This window comes from Oncorhynchus kisutch, linkage group LG7, assembly GCF_002021735.2.
Source record: "Oncorhynchus kisutch isolate 150728-3 linkage group LG7, Okis_V2, whole genome shotgun sequence".
NCBI lineage: Eukaryota > Metazoa > Chordata > Actinopteri > Salmoniformes > Salmonidae > Oncorhynchus > Oncorhynchus kisutch.
In genome coordinates, this window is record NC_034180.2 from 52,954,371 (window position 1) to 52,973,432 (window position 19,062).

Below are 19,062 nucleotides of genomic sequence, written 5' to 3' on the forward strand. Positions count from 1 at the left end.
GGTCGTACGCACTACCATCACTGGGGCCAAGCTTCCTGCCATCCAGGACCTCTATACCAGGCGGTGTCAGAGGAAGGCCCTTAAAATTCACCAGTCACAGGCTGTTCTCTCTGCTACCACATGGCAATCGGTACCGGAGCGCCAAGTCTAGGTCCAAAAGGCTTCTTAACAGATTCTACCCCCAAGCCATAAGACTCCCGAACAGCTAATCATATGATTTGTTTAACACTTTTTTGGTTACTACATGATTCCATATGTGTTATTTCATAGTTTTGATGTCTTCACTATTATTCTACAATTTAATAAATAGTTTAACAAATTAAGAAAAACCCTGGAATGAGTAGGTGTGTCCAAACTTTTGACCATTTGTTATACTTTCTTAACACTTATTTTTCTTAAAACGGCATTGTTGGTTAAAGGGCTTGTAAGTAAACATTTAAAAAAAAGGTCTACTACACCTGTTGTATTCAGCATTTCACTGTGAGGTCTACTACACCTGTTGTATTCAGCATTTCACTGTAAGGTCTACTACACCTGTTGTATTCAGCATTTCACTGTGAGGTCTACTACACCTGTTGTATTCAGCATTTCACTGTGAGGTCTACTACACCTGTTGTATTCAGCATTTCACTGTAAGGTCTACTACACCTGTTGTATTCAGCATTTCACTGTGAGGTCTACTACACCTGTTGTATTCAGCATTTCACTGTGAGGTCTACTACACCTGTTGTATTCAGCATTTCACTGTAAGGTCTACTACACCTGTTGTATTCAGCATTTCACTGTGAGGTCTACTACACCTGTTGTATTCAGCATTTCACTGTAAGGTCTACTACACCTGTTGTATTCAGCATTTCACTGTAAGGTCTACTACACCTGTTGTATTCAGCATTTCACTGTGAGGTCTACTACACCTGTTGTATTCAGCATTTCACTGTGAGGTCTACTACACCTGTTGTATTCAGCATTTCACTGTAAGGTCTACTACACCTGTTGTATTCAGCATTTCACTGTGAGGTCTACTACACCTGTTGTATTCAGCATTTCACTGTGAGGTCTACTACACCTGTTGTATTCAGCATTTCACTGTGAGGTCTACTACACCTGTTGTATTCAGCATTTCACTGTCAGGTCTACTACACCTGTTGTATTCAGCATTTCACTGTCAGGTCTACTACACCTGTTGTATTCAGCATTTCACTGTGAGGTCTACTACACCTGTTGTATTCAGCATTTCACTGTGAGGTCTACTACACCTGTTGTATTCAGCATTACACTGTAAGGTCTACTACACCTGTTGTATTCAGCATTTCACTGTGAGGTCTACTACACCTGTTGTATTCAGCATTTCACTGTGAGGTCTACTACACCTGTTGTATTCAGCATTACACTGTAAGGTCTACTACACCTGTTGTATTCAGCATTTCACTGTGAGGTCTACTACACCTGTTGTATTCAGCATTTCACTGTGAGGTCTACTACACCTGTTGTATTCAGCATTTCACTGTGAGGTCTACTACACCTGTTGTATTCAGCATTTCACTGTGAGGTCTACTACACCTGTTGTATTCAGCATTTCACTGTGAGGTCTACTACACCTGTTGTATTCAGCATTTCACTGTGAGGTCTACTACACCTGTTGTATTCAGCATTTCACTGTGAGGTCTACTACACCTGTTGTATTCAGCATTTCACTGTGAGGTCTACTACACCTGTTGTATTCAGCATTTCACTGTAAGGTCTACTACACCTGTTGTATTCAGCATTTCACTGTAAGGTCTACTACACCTGTTGTATTCAGCATTTCACTGTAAGGTCTACTACACCTGTTGTATTCAGCATTTCACTGTAAGGTCTACTACACCTGTTGTATTCAGCATTTCACTGTGAGGTCTACTACACCTGTTGTATTCAGCATTTCACTGTGAGGTCTACTACACCTGTTGTATTCAGCATTTCACTGTGAGGTCTACCTACACCTGTTGTATTCAGCATTTCACTGTGAGGTCTACTACACCTGTTGTATTCAGCATTTCACTGTGAGGTCTACTACACCTGTTGTATTCAGCATTTCACTGTAAGGTCTACTACACCTGTTGTATTCAGCATTTCACTGTAAGGTCTACTACACCTGTTGTATTCAGCATTTCACTGTAAGGTCTACTACACCTGTTGTATTCAGCATTTCACTGTAAGGTCTACTACACCTGTTGTATTCAGCATTTCACTGTGAGGTCTACCTACACCTGTTGTATTCAGCATTTCACTGTGAGGTCTACTACACCTGTTGTATTCAGCATTTCACTGTGAGGTCTACTACACCTGTTGTATTCAGCATTTCACTGTAAGGTCTACTACACCTGTTGTATTCAGCATTTCACTGTGAGGTCTACTACACCTGTTGTATTCAGCATTTCACTGTAAGGTCTACTACACCTGTTGTATTCAGCATTTCACTGTGAGGTCTACTACACCTGTTGTATTCAGCATTTCACTGTGAGGTCTACTACACCTGTTGTATTCAGCATTTCACTGTGAGGTCTACTACACCTGTTGTATTCAGCATTTCACTGTAAGGTCTACTACACCTGTTGTATTCAGCATTTCACTGTAAGGTCTATCTACACCTGTTGTATTCAGCATTTCACTGTGAGGTCTACTACACCTGTTGTATTCAGCATTTCACTGTAAGGTCTACTACACCTGTTGTATTCAGCATTTCACTGTAAGGTCTACTACACCTGTTGTATTCAGCATTTCACTGTAAGGTCTACTACACCTGTTGTATTCAGCATTTCACTGTGAGGTCTACTACACCTGTTGTATTCAGCATTTCACTGTGAGGTCTACTACACCTGTTGTATTCAGCATTTCACTGTGAGGTCTACTACACCTGTTTTATTCAGCATTTCACTGTAAGGTCTACTACACCTGTTGTATTCAGTATTTCACTGTGAGGTCTACTACACCTGTTGTATTCAGCATTTCACTGTGAGGTCTACTACACCTGTTGTATTCAGCATTTCACTGTAAGGTCTACTACACCTGTTGTATTCAGAATTTCACTGTGAGGTCTACTACACCTGTTGTATTCAGCATTTCACTGTAAGGTCTATCTACACCTGTTGTATTCAGCATTTCACTGTGAGGTCTACTACACCTGTTGTATTCAGCATTTCACTGTAAGGTCTACTACACCTGTTGTATTCAGCATTTCACTGTGAGGTCTATCTACACCTGTTGTATTCAGCATTTCACTGTGAGGTATACTACACCTGTTGTATTCAGCATTTCACTGTGAGTTCTACTACACCTGTTGTATTCAGCATTTCACTGTAAGGTCTACTACACCTGTTGTATTCAGAATTTCACTGTGAGGTCTACTACACCTGTTGTATTCAGCATTTCACTGTGAGGTCTACTACACCTGTTGTATTCAGCATTTCACTGTGAGGTCTACTACACCTGTTGTATTCAGCATTTCACTGTGAGTTCTACTACACCTGTTGTATTCAGCATTTCACTGTGAGGTCTACTACACCTGTTGTATTCAGCATTTCACTGTAAGGTCTACTACACCTGTTGTAGTCAGCATTTCACTGTAAGGTCTATCTACACCTGTTGTATTCAGCATTTCACTGTAAGGTCTACTACACCTGTTGTATTCAGCATTTCACTGTAAGGTCTACTACACCTGTTGTATTCAGCATTTCACTGTAAGGTCTACCTACACCTGTTGAATTCAGCATTTCACTGTGAGGTCTACTACACCTGTTGTATTCAGCATTTCACTGTGAGGTCTACTACACCTGTTGTATTCAGCATTTCACTGTAAGGTCTACTACACCTGTTATATTCAGCATTTCACTGTGAGGTCTACTACACCTGCTGTATTCAGCATTTCACTGTGAGGTCTACTACACCTGTTGTATTCAGCATTTCACTGTGAGGTCTACTACACCTGTTGTATTCAGCATTTCACTGTAAGGTGTACTACACCTGTTGTATTCAGCATTTCACTGTAAGGTCTACCTACACCTGTTGTATTCAGCATTTCACTGTGCGGTCTACTACACCTGTTGTATTCAGCATTTCACTGTGAGGTCTACTACACCTGTTGTATTCAGCATTTCACTGTGAGTTCTACTACACCTGTTGTATTCAGCATTTCACTGTGAGGTCTACTACACCTGTTGTATTCAGCATTTCACTGTAAGGTCTACTACACCTGTTGTAGTCAGCATTTCACTGTAAGGTCTATCTACACCTGTTGTATTCAGCATTTCACTGTAAGGTCTACCTACACCTGTTGTATTCAGCATTTCACTGTGCGGTCTACTACACCTGTTGTATTCAGCATTTCACTGTGAGGTCTACTACACCTGTTGTATTCAGCATTTCACTGTGAGTTCTACTACACCTGTTGTATTCAGCATTTCACTGTGAGGTCTACTACACCTGTTGTATTCAGCATTTCACTGTAAGGTCTACTACACCTGTTGTAGTCAGCATTTCACTGTAAGGTCTATCTACACCTGTTGTATTCAGCATTTCACTGTAAGGTCTACTACACCTGTTGTATTCAGCATTTCACTGTAAGGTCTACTACACCTGTTGTATTCAGCATTTCACTGTAAGGTCTACTACACCTGTTGAATTCAGCATTTCACTGTGAGGTCTACTACACCTGTTGTATTCAGCATTTCACTGTGAGGTCTACTACACCTGTTGTATTCAGCATTTCACTGTAAGGTCTACTACACCTGTTATATTCAGCATTTCACTGTGAGGTCTACTACACCTGCTGTATTCAGCATTTCACTGTGAGGTCTACTACACCTGTTGTATTCAGCATTTCACTGTGAGGTCTACTACACCTGTTGTATTCAGCATTTCACTGTAAGGTGTACTACACCTGTTGTATTCAGCATTTCACTGTAAGGTCTACCTACACCTGTTGTATTCAGCATTTCACTGTGAGGTCTACTACACCTGTTGTATTCAGCATTTCACTGTGAGGTCTACTACACCTGTTGTATTCAGCATTTCACTGTGAGGTCTACTACACCTGTTGTATTCAGCATTTCACTGTGAGGTCTACTACACCTGTTGTATTCAGCATTTCACTGTAAGGTCTACTACACCTGTTGTATTCAGCATTTCACTGTAAGGTCTACTACACCTGTTGTATTCAGCATTTCACTGTGAGGTCTACTACACCTGTTGTATTCAGCATTTCACTGTGAGGTCTACTACACCTGTTTTATTCAGCATTTCACTGTGAGGTCTACTACACCTGTTGTATTCAGCATTTCACTGTGAGGTCTACTACACCTGTTGTATTCAGCATTTCACTGTAAGGTCTACTACACCTGTTGTATTCGGCGCAGGTGAGACATAAAATGTGATGTGATATAACGTCTGTCTCTTTCTTGTCCCCCCCCCCCCCCCAGTGAGCTAGACTACTATGACTCCCCCAGTGTGAACAGTCGATGCCAGAGGATATGTGACCGATGGGACGCCCTAGGAGCCCTGACCCAGAAACGCAGCGAAGCTCTGCAGGTACTGTAGGAGGAACCTGAAACTTAGAATTGCTAGAAAGGACAAAGGCCCCCTCAGACCCACACACATAATGGTAACTAATGTGAATAGGTTCTCTTCTTCACAGTGAAATGACTGTCCAAATACTATATGAATATTTTGATTCATTTATTTGACTTGGACCATGTACAATAAATATCGCCCCAATCTTTGAGTTACACAGATTATTCTCATCTGTAGTCCTTTGTGATTAATATTCTAGATGATTCTCATCTGTAGTCCTTTGTGTTCAATGTAGTCAATTGACTTTCGTCTTGCTCTCAGTCTTTACAATGCGCTGACTGTTTTCTCTCTCTCTCTCTCTCTCTCTCTCTCTCTCTCTCTGTCTCTCTCTCTGTCTCTCTCTCTCTCCCTTTCTCTCTCTCTCTCTTTCTCTCTGTCTCTCTCTCTCTCTGTCTCTCTCTCTCTCTGTGTCTGAAACAGAGAACTGAGAAGCTTCTGGAGACCATAGACCAGTTGTATCTGGAGTTTGCCAAGCGAGCGGCTCCGTTCAACAACTGGATGGAGGGAGCCATGGAGGATCTGCAGGACACCTTCATAGTTCACACCATAGAGGAGATACAGGTTAGTACTGTAGAGGGGCACACACACACACATAAACACACACACACACATACACATAAACACACACACACACACACACATAAACACGCGCACACACACATACACATAACACACATACACATACACACACACACACATAAACACGCGCACACACGCGCGCGCACACACACACACACATAAACACGCGCACACACACGCGCGCACCACACACACACACACATACACATACATAAACACACACACACACACGTACACACACAAGCACGCACGCGCGCACACACACACACACAGATTTAAAAACACAATTCTTGGCATCTTTTGATCGTGTGTGTGTGTGTGGTTGTCTGTGTCTGTGTGTATGTGTGTGTATCTGTGTCTGTGTGTATGTGTGTGTATCTCTGTCTTTCCCTCCCACAGGGTCTGAGTACAGCCCACGAGCAGTTTAAAGCCACTCTCCCTGATGCAGATAAGGAACGCGGTGCCATCCTGGGCATTCACAATGAGATCGCCAAGATAGTGGCCACCTATCATGTAAACATGGCTGGGACCAACCCTTACACCACCATCAACCCTCAGGACATCAACGCCAAGTGGGACAAGGTGAGGGACAGGGTGTGGGACAGGGTGTGGGACAGGCAACACATACAGGAGATCAACACCAAGTGTATGGGACAGGGTGTGGGACAGGGTGTGGGACAAGGTGTGGGACAGGGTGTGGGACAGGGTGTGGGACAAGGTGTGGGACAGGGTTTGGGACAGGGTGTGGGACAAGGTGTGGGACAGGGGGGGGACAGGGTGTGGGACAAGGTGTGGGACAGGGTGTGGGACAGGGTGTGGGACAGGGTGTGGGACAGGGTGTGGGACAAGGTACACCAGCAACTAGAGTTGCAAAATTCCCAGGTTCTCCAGATATCCTGGTTGGAGGATTCCTACACTACCTTCTTATTATCATCTAGTGTCCAAGGGGTTAAACCTCATCAGGTAACCAAGGTACTTAGATAGCAGAGGGATAAAATGAGCCCTCGTGGGTCTAACTACGTGTTTGTCCCGTTGTCTGTCATTCCTCAGGTGAGACAGCTGGTTCCCCAGAGGGACCAGGCTCTGATCGAAGAGCACGCCCGGCAGCAGAACAACGAGCGTCTCCGCAGGCAGTTCGCCAACCAAGCCAACGTCATCGGGCCCTGGATCCAGACCAAGATGGAGGTCAGTCCACACACTTATCCTAGACCAACCCCTGACCTCTAACCTTTACCCTAACCCTAATCCAACCATGCCAATGTCATCAGGGCCTTGGCTCGAAAACAAGATGGAGGCGACCCAGAGTAGAGAACCAGAATGTTCTATTCATTCTATTTCCATGGTCCAAAGTCCAGGCAGAGCAGAAATGACCATTAGTATTGAACTTACTGGCTCCATAGGTTCCTTTGTGGGTATTGCTATCAATATCAGAACACTGCACTGTAATGTCCTGTAGAACTGGACTTGGACTCTGAATGCTTGGGACTTGTGACTGGACTTGGACTCTGAATGCTTGGGACTTGTGACTGGACTTGGACTCTGAATGCTTGGGACTTGTGACTGGACTTGGACTCTGAATGCTTGGGACTTGTGACTGGACTTGGACTCTGAATGCTTGGGACTTGTGACTGGACTTGGACTCTGAATGCTTGGGACTTGGACTCTGAATGCTTGGGACTTGTGACTGGACTTGGACTCTGAATGCTTGGGACTTGTTACTGGACTTGGACTCTGTGGGACAAGGTGTGGGACAGGGTGTGGGACAGAATGCTTGGGACTTGTGACTGGACTTGGACTCTGAATGCTTGGGACTTGTGACTGGACTTGGACTCTGAATGCTTGGGACTTGTGACTGGACTTGGACTCTGAATGCTTGGGACTTGTGACTGGACTTGGACTCTGAATGCTTGGGACTTGTGACTGGACTTGGACTCTGAATGCTTGGGACTTGTGACTGGACTTGGACTCTGAATGCTTGGGACTTGTGACTGGACTTGGACTCTGAATGCTTGGGACTTGTGACTGGACTTGGACTCTGAATGCTTGGGACTTGTGACTGGACTTGGACTCTGAATGCTTGGGACTTGTGACTGGACTTGGACTCTGAATGCTTGGGACTTGTGACTGGACTTGGACTCTGAATGCTTGGGACTTGTGACTGGACTTGGACTCTGAATGCTTGGGACTTGTGACTGGACTTGGACTCTGAATGCTTGGGACTTGTGACTGGACTTGGACTCTGTGGGACAAGGTGTGGGACAGGGTGTGGGACAGAATGCTTGGGACTTGTGACTGGACTTGGACTCTGAATGCTTGGGACTTGTTACTGGACTTGGACTCTGAATGCTTGGGACTTGTTTTCTGGACTTGGACTCTGAATGCTTGGGACTTGTGACTGGACTTGGACTCTGAATGTTTGGGACTTGTGACTGGACTTGGACTCTGAATGTTTGGGACTTGTGACTGGACTTGGACTCTGAATGCTTGGGACTTGTGACTGGACTTGGACTCTGAATGCTTGGGACTTGTGACTGGACTTGGACTCTGAATGCTTGGGACTTGTGACTGGACTTGGACTCTGAATGCTTGGGACTTGTGACTGGACTTGGACTCTGAATGCTTGGGACTTGTGACTGGACTTGGACTCTGAATGCTTGGGACTTGTGACTGGACTTGGACTCTGTGGGACAAGGTGTGGGACAGGGTGTGGGACAGAATGCTTGGGACTTGTGACTGGACTTGGACTCTGAATGCTTGGGACTTGTTACTGGACTTGGACTCTGAATGCTTGGGACTTGTTTCTGGACTTGGACTCTGAATGCTTGGGACTTGTGACTGGACTTGGACTCTGAATGTTTGGGACTTGTGACAGGACTTGGACTCTGAATGAAAGACTCTGAATGCTTGGGACTGGACTTGAGGTTTAGTGACTTGACTACAATACTGGCGTCCTGGGTGTACAATCCACAACTCATATTACCAGCCCCTGCCGTCCGGCCCCACGGACCGCCATGAAAAGAGCGTCACTTCGTAGTCAGTGTTCTCAGAGAGAGGTGCGGGTTTAGCTCGGTCGGGTCCGGGTTAGAGGTGAGAGCAGTTTTGGTTCTTTGTTCTCATGCCTGTTATTCACCAAACAATTCAAACAGTCTCTGTTCTCTAGTCTCTATTCTGTCCAGTTGGGGTTTGACCCTCCCTCTCCTGGGCATGGTTTCATACTCGGCAGGATGATTTAACTCAAACATTCTGTCCAGTTGGTTTTGCTGAACCCCCTCCTCCTCCTCCATGTTTCTCTCTCTGCAGGAGATTGGTCGTATCTCCATCGAGATGCACGGAACCCTGGAGGATCAGCTGACCCACCTCCGCCAATACGAGAAGAACATTGTCAACTACAAGCCAAAGATCGACCAATTGGAGGGAGACCACCAACTGATTCAGGAAGCTCTCATCTTCGACAACAAGCACACCAACTACACCATGGAGGTAAGAACGCAAACGATATCGAGATCGGGTACAATTCTTATTGAGAACCGCAGAACCTTCACAATACGTTTTTGAATGTGTGACCTTACGATGACTATCTACCCCCCCCCCCCTCCAGCATATCCGTGTGGGCTGGGAGCAGCTCCTGACCACCATCGCCAGAACCATCAACGAGATCGAGAACCAGATTCTGACGAGGGACGCCAAAGGCATCAGCCAGGACCAGATGAACGAGTTCAGAGCCTCCTTCAACCACTTCGACAGGGTCAGTTTCACAGAGAAGAGACCGTACAGGGAGGAAGAGGTGCTGTGGGGGGGGGGTTAGACCGTACAGGGAGGAAGAGGTGCTGTGGGGCGGGGGTTAGACCGTACAGGGAGGAAGAGGTGCTGCTGTGTGGGGGGGGGGGGGGGGGGGGGGGTGGTTAGACCGTACAGGGAGGAAGAGGTGCTGTGGGGGGGGGGGGGGGGGGTTAGACCGTTTTAGGGTCAGTTTCACGGAGAAGAGACCATACAGGGAGGAAGAGGTGCTGTGGGGGGGGGGGGGGGGGGGGGGGGGGGGGGGGTTAGACCGTACAGGGAGGAAGAGGTGCTGTGGGGGGGGCAAGAGACCGTAAAGGGAGGAAGAGGTGCTGTGGGGGGGGGGTTAGACCGTTTTACACACCCCCACCTAACACATCCCACCTACACACTCCACCTACACACCCTACCTACACCACCCCACCTACACACCCCCACCTACACACCCCACCTACACACCCCCACCTACAACACTCACCTACACACCCACCTACACACCCCACCTACACACTCCACCTACACACCCACCTACACACCCACCTACAACACCTCCCACCTACACACTCCACCTACACACCCACCTACACACCCCACTACACACTCACCTAACACACCCCACCTACACACCCCACCTACACACCCCACCTACACACTCCCCTACACACCCCACCTACACACTCCACCTACACACTCCACTACACAACCCACCTACACACTCCACCTACACACTCCACCTACACACCCCACCTACACACCCACCTACACACTCCTCCGTATCCCCAACCGAGCCTTTATAGACTCCACCTACACACCCCACCTACACACCCCACCTACACACTCCACCTACACACTCCACCTACACCTCCACCTACACACCCCACCTACACATCCACCTACACACTCCATCTACAACACCCCACCTACACAATCCACCTACACACTCCATCTACACACTCCACCTACATACCCCACCTACAACTCCACCTACACACCGAGCCTTTATAGATGGACTCCACCTACACACTCCACCTACACACCCCACCTACACACTCCACCTACACACCCCTACCTACACACCCCACCTACACACAAGCCTTTATAGATGGACTCCACCTACACACTCCACCTACACACCCCACCTACACACTCCACCTACACACTCTACCTACACACCCCACCTACACACTCCACCTACACACTCCACCTACACACCCCCACCTACATACTCCACTACACACTCACTACACACAGAGCCTTTATAGATGGACTCCACCACACACCCCACCTACACACCCCACCTACACACTCCACCTACACACTCCACTACACACCCCACCTACACACTCCACCTACACACTCCACCTACACACCCACCTACCACACTCCCCCTACACACTCACCTTACACACCCCAGCTACACACCCCACCTACACACTCCACCTACAACCCCCACCTACACACCCCACCTACACACTCCTCCGTATCCCCAACCGAGCCTTATAGACTCCACCTACACACTCCTCCTACACACTCCACCTACACACTCCACCTACACACTTCTCCGTATCCCCAACCGAGTCTTTATAGATGGACTCCACCTACACACCCACCTAACACTCCACCTACACACTCCACCTACACACTTCTCCGTATCCCCAACCGAGTCTTTATAGATGGACTCCACCTACACACTCCACCTACACACCCCACCTACACACTCCACCTACACACCCCACCTACACACCCCCACCTCACCACATCCTCCGTATCCCAACCAAGCTTTATAGACTCCACCTACACACTCCCACCTACACACCCCACCTACACACTCCACCTACACACTCCACCTACACACCCCACCTACACACTCCACCTACACACTCCACCCACACACCCCACCTACACACTCCACCTACACACTCCACCTACACACCGAGCCTTTATAGATGACTCCCACCTACACATCCCACCTACACACCCCACCTACACACTCCACCTACACACTCCACCTACACACCCCCACCTACACACTCCACCTACACACTCCACTACACACTCCACCTACACACCCACCTACACACCCCACCTACACACCGAGCCTTTATAGATGGACTCCACCTACACACCCCACCTACACCTCCACCTACACACCCACCTCTAACACCTCACCTACACACCTCACCTACACACTCCACTAACACTCCACCGCACACACCCCACCTCCCTACACACTCCACCTACACACTCCACCCCACACACCCCACCTACACACTCCACCTACCACACTCCACCTACACCACCAAGCCTTTATAGATGGACTCCACCTACACATCCCACCTACACACCCCACCTACACATCCACCGTACACACTCACCTACACACCCCACCTACACACTCCACCTACACACTCCACCTACACACCTCCATCTACACACCCCACCTCACAATCCACCTACACACTCCATCTACACACTCCACCTACATACCCCACTACACACTCCACCTACACACCGAGCCTTATAGATTGGACTCCACCTACACACTCCACTACACACCCCACCTACACACTCCACCTACACACCCTACCTACGCACCCCACTACACACAAGCCTTTATAGATGGACTCCACCTACACACTCCACCTACACACCCCACCTACACACTCCCCACCTACACACTCTAACTACACACCCCACCTACACACTCCACCTACACACTCACCTACACACCCCACCTACATACTCCACCTACACACTCCACCTACACACAGAGCCTTTATAGATGGACTCCACTACACACCCCACCTACACACCCCACCTACACACTCCCACTACACACTCCACCTACACACCCCACCTACACCACTCCACCTACAACACTCCACCTACACACCCCACCTACACACTCCACCTACACACTCCACCTACACACCCCAGCTACAACACCCACCTACACACTCCACCTACACCCCCCAACCCTTACACACCCACCTACACACTCCTCCGTATCCCCAACCGAGCCTTATAGACTCCACCTACACACTCCTCCTACCACACTCCACCTACACACTCCACCTACCACACTTCTCCGTATCCCCAACCGAGTCTTTATAGATGGACTCCACCTACACACCCCACCTACACACTCCACCTACCAACTCCACCTACACACTTCTCCGTATCCCCAACCGAGTCTTTGATAGATGGACTCCACCTACACACTCCACCTACACACCCCACCTACACACTCCACCTACACACCCCACCTACACACCCCACCTACACACTCCTCCGTATCCCCAACCAAGCCTTTATAGACTCCACCTACACACTCCACCTACACACCCCACCTACACACTCCACCTACACACTCCACCTACACACCCCACCTACACACTCCACCTACACACTCCACCCACACACCCCACCTACACACTCCACCTACACACTCCACCTACACACCGAGCCTTTATAGATGGACTCCACCTACACATCCCACCTACACACCCCACCTACACCCACTCCACCTACACACTCCACCTACACACCCCACCTACACACTCCACCTACACACTCACCTACACACTCCACCTACACACCCCACCTACACACCCCAGCTACACACCGAGCCTTTATAGATGGACTCCACCCTACACACCCCACCTACACACTCCACCTACACACCCCACCTACACACCTCACCTACACACCTCACCTACACACTCCACCTACACACTCCACCCACACACCCACCTACACACTCCACCTACACACTCCACCTACACACCAAGCCTTTATAGATGGACTCCACCTACACATCCCACCTACACACCCACCTACACACTCCACCTACACACTCCACCTACACACCCCACCTACACACTCCACCTACACACTCCACCTACACACTCCACCTACACACCCCACCTACACACCCCACCTACACACCGAGCCTTTATAGATGGACTCCACCTACACACCCCACCTACACACTCCACCTACACACCCCACCTACACACCTCACCTACACACTCCACCTACACACTCCACCTACACACCCCACCTACACACCCCACCTACACACTCCACCTACACACCCCACCTACACACCCCACCTACACACTCCTCCGTATCCCCAACCGAGTCTTTATAGATGGACTCCACCTACACACTCCACCTACACACCCCCACCTACACACTCCACCTACACACTCCTCCGTATCCCCAACCGAGTCTTTATAGATGGACTCCACCTACACACTCCCACCTACACACCCCACCTACACACTCCACCTACACACTCCTCCGTATCCCCAACCGAGCCTTTATAGGCTCTACCTACACACTCCACCTACACACTCCACCTACACACTCCACCTTCACACTTCTCCGTATCCCCAACCGAGGTCTGTTATAGATGGACTCCACCTACACACTCCACCTACACACCCCACCTACACACTCCACCTACACACCCCACCTACACACCCACCTACACACTCCTCCGTATCCCCAACCGAGCCTTTATATACTCCACCTACACACTCCACCTACACACCCCACCTACACACTCCACCTACACACTCCACCTACACACTCCATCTACCACACTTCTCCGTATCCCCAACCGAGTCTTTATAGATGGACTCCACCTACACACTCCACCTACTCACCCCACCTACACACTCCACCTACACACTCCACCTACACACTCCACCTACACACCCCACCTACACACTCCACCTACACACTCCACCTACACACTCCACCTACACACTCCACCTACACACCCCACCTACACACTCCACCTACACACCCCACCTACACACCCCACCTACACACTCCACCTACACACTCCACCTACACACCCCACCTACACACCGAGCCTTTATAGATGACTCCACCTACACACCCCACCTACACACTCCACCTACACACCCCACCTACACACCCCACCTACACACTCCACCTACACACTCCACCTACACACTCCACCTACACACCCCACCTACACACCCCACCTACACACCCCACCTACACACCTGAGCCTTTATAGATGGACTCCACCTACACACCCCACCTACACACTCCACCTACACACTCCACCTACACACTCCACCTACACACTCCACCTACACACCGAGCCTTTATAGATGGACTCCACCTACACACCCCACCTACACACTCCACCTACACACCCCACCTACACACCTCACCTACACACTCCACCTACACACTCCACCTACACACTCCACCCACACACCCCACCTACACACTCCACCTACACACTCCACCTACACACCGAGCCTTTATAGATGGACTCCACCTACACATCCCACCTACACACCCCACCTACACACTCCACCTACACACTCCACCTACACACTCCACCTACACACCCCACCTACACACTCCACCTACACACTCCACCTACACACCCCACCTACACACCGAGCCTTTATAGATGGACTCCACCTACACACCCCACCTACACACTCCACCTACACACCCCACCTACACACCTCACCTACACACTCCACCTACACACTCCACCTACACACCCCACCTACACACCCCACCTACACACTCCACCTACACACCCCACCTACACACCCCACCTACACACTCCTCCGTATCCCCAACCGAGCCTTTATAGACTCCACCTACACACCCCACCTACACACTCCACCTACACACTCCACCTACACACTCCACCTACACACTTCTCCGTATCCCCAACCGAGTCTTTATAGATGGACTCCACCTACACACTCCACCTACACACCCCACCTACACACTCCACCTACACACCCCACCTACACACCCCACCTACACACTCCTCCGTATCCCCAACCGAGCCTTTATATACTCCACCTACACACTCCACCTACACACCCCACCTACACACTCCACCTACACACTCCACCTACACACTCCACCTACACACCCCACCTACACACTCCACCTACACACTCCACCTACACACTCCACCTACACACTCCACCTACACACTCCACCTACACACCCCACCTACACACTCCACCTACACACCCCACCTACACACCCCACCTACACACTCCACCTACACACTCCACCTACACACCCCACCTACACACCGAGCCTTTATAAATGGACTCCACCTACACACCCCACCTACACACTCCACCTACACACCCCACCTACACACCCCACCTACACACTCCACCTACACACTCCACCTACACACTCCACCTACACACCCCACCTACACACCCCACCTACACACCCCACCTACACACCTGAGCCTTTATAGATGGACTCCACCTACACACCCCACCTACACACTCCACCTACACACTCCACCTACACACCCCACCTACACACCCCACCTACACACCGAGCCTTTATAGATGGACTCCACCTACACACCCCACCTACATACTCCACCTACACACTCCACCTACACACCGAGCCTTTATAGATGGACTCCACCTACACACCCCACCTACACACCCCACCTACACACTCCACCTACACACCCCACCTACACACCTCACCTACACACTCCACCTACACACTCCACCTACACACCCCACCTACACACCCCACCTACACACTCCACCTACACACCCCACCTACACACTCCTCTGTATCCCCCAACCGAGCCTTTATAGACTCCACCTACACACCCCACCTACACACTCCACCTACACACTCCACCTACACACTCCACCTACACACTTCTCCGTATCCCCAACCGAGTCTTTATAGATGGACTCCACCTACACACCCCACCTACACACCCCACCTACACACTCCACCTACACACCCCACCTACACACTCCACCTACACACCCCACCTACACACCCCACCTACACACTCCTCCGTATCCCCAACCGAGCCTTTATAGACTCCACCTACACACTCCACCTACACACCCCACCTACACACTCCACCTACACACTCCACCTACACACTTCTCCGTATCCCCATCCGAGTCTTTATAGATGGACTCCACCTACACACTCCACCTACACACCCCACCTACACACTCCACCTACACACTCCACCTACACACTCCACCTACACACCCCACCTACACACTCCACCTACACACTCCACCTACACACTCCACCTACACACCCCACCTACACACTCCACCTACACACCCCACCTACACACCCCACCTACACACCGAGCCTTTATAGATGGACTCCACCTACACACCCCACCTACACACTCCACCTACACACTCCACCTACACACCCCACCTACACACCCCACCTACACACCGAGCCTTTATAGATGGACTCCACCTACACACCCCACCTACACACTCCACCTACACACCCCACCTACACACTCCACCTACACACTCCACCTACACACTCCACCTACACACCCCACCTACACACCCCACCTACACACTCCACCTACACACCCCACCTACACACCCCACCTACACACCCCACCTACACACCCCACCTACACACTCCTCCGTATCCCCAACCGAGCCTTTATAGACTCCACCTACACACTCCACCTACACACCCCACCTACACACTCCACCTACACACCGAGCCTTTATAGATGGACTCCACCGTTACGTTTCTCCATGACCTCATGCATTCTTCCGTAGCCACGCTGTTGTTCATCAGTCAGTAATAACCGCAGTTAAATAACTATGGAAGGGAAATCGTTCTAGTGTCTGTCATGTCTTTCCGCTCGCTGGCGATGACGCAGCGTTGAATTAAAAATAGTTTTTTTAGGTCGGTTATGAGTTCGTGAGGTTTATTGGAGTCTATTGGAGGCAGATATGTAGGGCTGTAGAGTGTGTCCCTATGGCCTTACAAGGTTTTCCAGTCATGTCTCAGACTAAGGGGAAAAATATGTTTTATACCAGGGTTTCACAAACTCCCCCCTCTCCCTCTCCCCCCCGCCCCGCCCCTCCCCAGCACAACGCAGCCGATTCAAATAATCAACTCGTCATCAAGCTTTGAATTTCTGAATCAGTTGCGAGGGGCAAAAACCTAAATGTTCACCACTTGACTTTGGGAACCACTGTGTTATATGATGTATGAGGGACATATATGCCTGTCGCACACCGTAACACAAAGCCATTTGCCTGTCACACTGTGCCGAACTACCTCTGAATGAATGTCCTGTCACTGGACCAAACACAGCACTGTGTCACAGCCTCAGCAACTCAGGTCCTAACGTGTGTTGTGTTCTCTGTCTCTTCTTGTGCATGGCCCCAACCCCTTATCAACCGTACTCCCTAATCCCCAACCCTTTATCATCCATCCACCCCTATCCCCAACCCCTTATCATCCATCCACCCCTATCCCCAACCCCTTATCATCCATCCACCCCTATCCCCAACCCCTTATCATCCATCCACCCCTATCCCCACCCCCTTATCATCCATCCATCCCTAATCCCCAACCCCTTATCATCCATCCACCCCTATCCCCACCCCCTTATCATCCATCCATCCACCCCTATCCCTAACCCCTTATCATCCATCCACCCCTATCCCCAACCCCTTATCAACCATCCACCCCTATCCCCAACCCCTTATCAACCATCCACCCCTATCCCCAACCCCTTATCATCCATCCACCCTTATCATCCATCCACCCCTATCCCCAACCCCTTATCATCCATCCACCCCTATCCCCAACCCCTTATCATCCATCCACCCCTATCCCCAACCCCTTATCATCCATCCACCCCTATCCCCAACCCCTTATCAACCATCCACCCCTATCCCCAACCCCTTATCATCCATCCACCTTTATCATCCATCCCTATCCCCAACCCCTTATCATCCATCAACCCCTATCCCCAACCCCTTATCATCCATCCACCCTTATCATCCATGCACCCCTATCCCCAACCCCTTATCATCCATCCATCCCTATCCCCAACCCCTTATCAACCGTACTCCCTTATCCCCAACCCCTTATCATCCTTGCACCCCTATCCCCAACCCCTTATCATCCATTCACCCCTATCCCCAACCCCTTATCATCCATCCACCCCTATCCCAAACCCCTTATCATCCATCCGCCCCTATCCCCAACCCCTTATCATCCATCCACCCGTATCATCCATCCAAC

The 19,062-nt window shown here is 49.7% G+C and overlaps 1 protein-coding gene across 5 annotated transcripts in view; it reads left to right on the forward strand.

Annotated features, from left to right (window-relative positions):
- The window catches only part of LOC109885917 (alpha-actinin-1), a 154,520-nt gene that overhangs the window by 126,943 nt on the left and 8,515 nt on the right, over window positions 1-19,062 (forward strand). For all 5 annotated transcript variants that reach the window (XM_031829327.1, XM_031829328.1, XM_031829329.1 and 2 more), the window contains 6 exons: window positions 5,454-5,562; window positions 6,025-6,165; window positions 6,583-6,765; window positions 7,234-7,368; window positions 9,484-9,663; window positions 9,782-9,928. In XM_031829327.1, coding sequence (XP_031685187.1) covers window positions 5,454-5,562; window positions 6,025-6,165; window positions 6,583-6,765; window positions 7,234-7,368; window positions 9,484-9,663; window positions 9,782-9,928 — 895 coding nt within the window. The remainder of the gene's footprint in view (window positions 1-5,453; window positions 5,563-6,024; window positions 6,166-6,582; window positions 6,766-7,233; window positions 7,369-9,483; window positions 9,664-9,781; window positions 9,929-19,062) is intronic.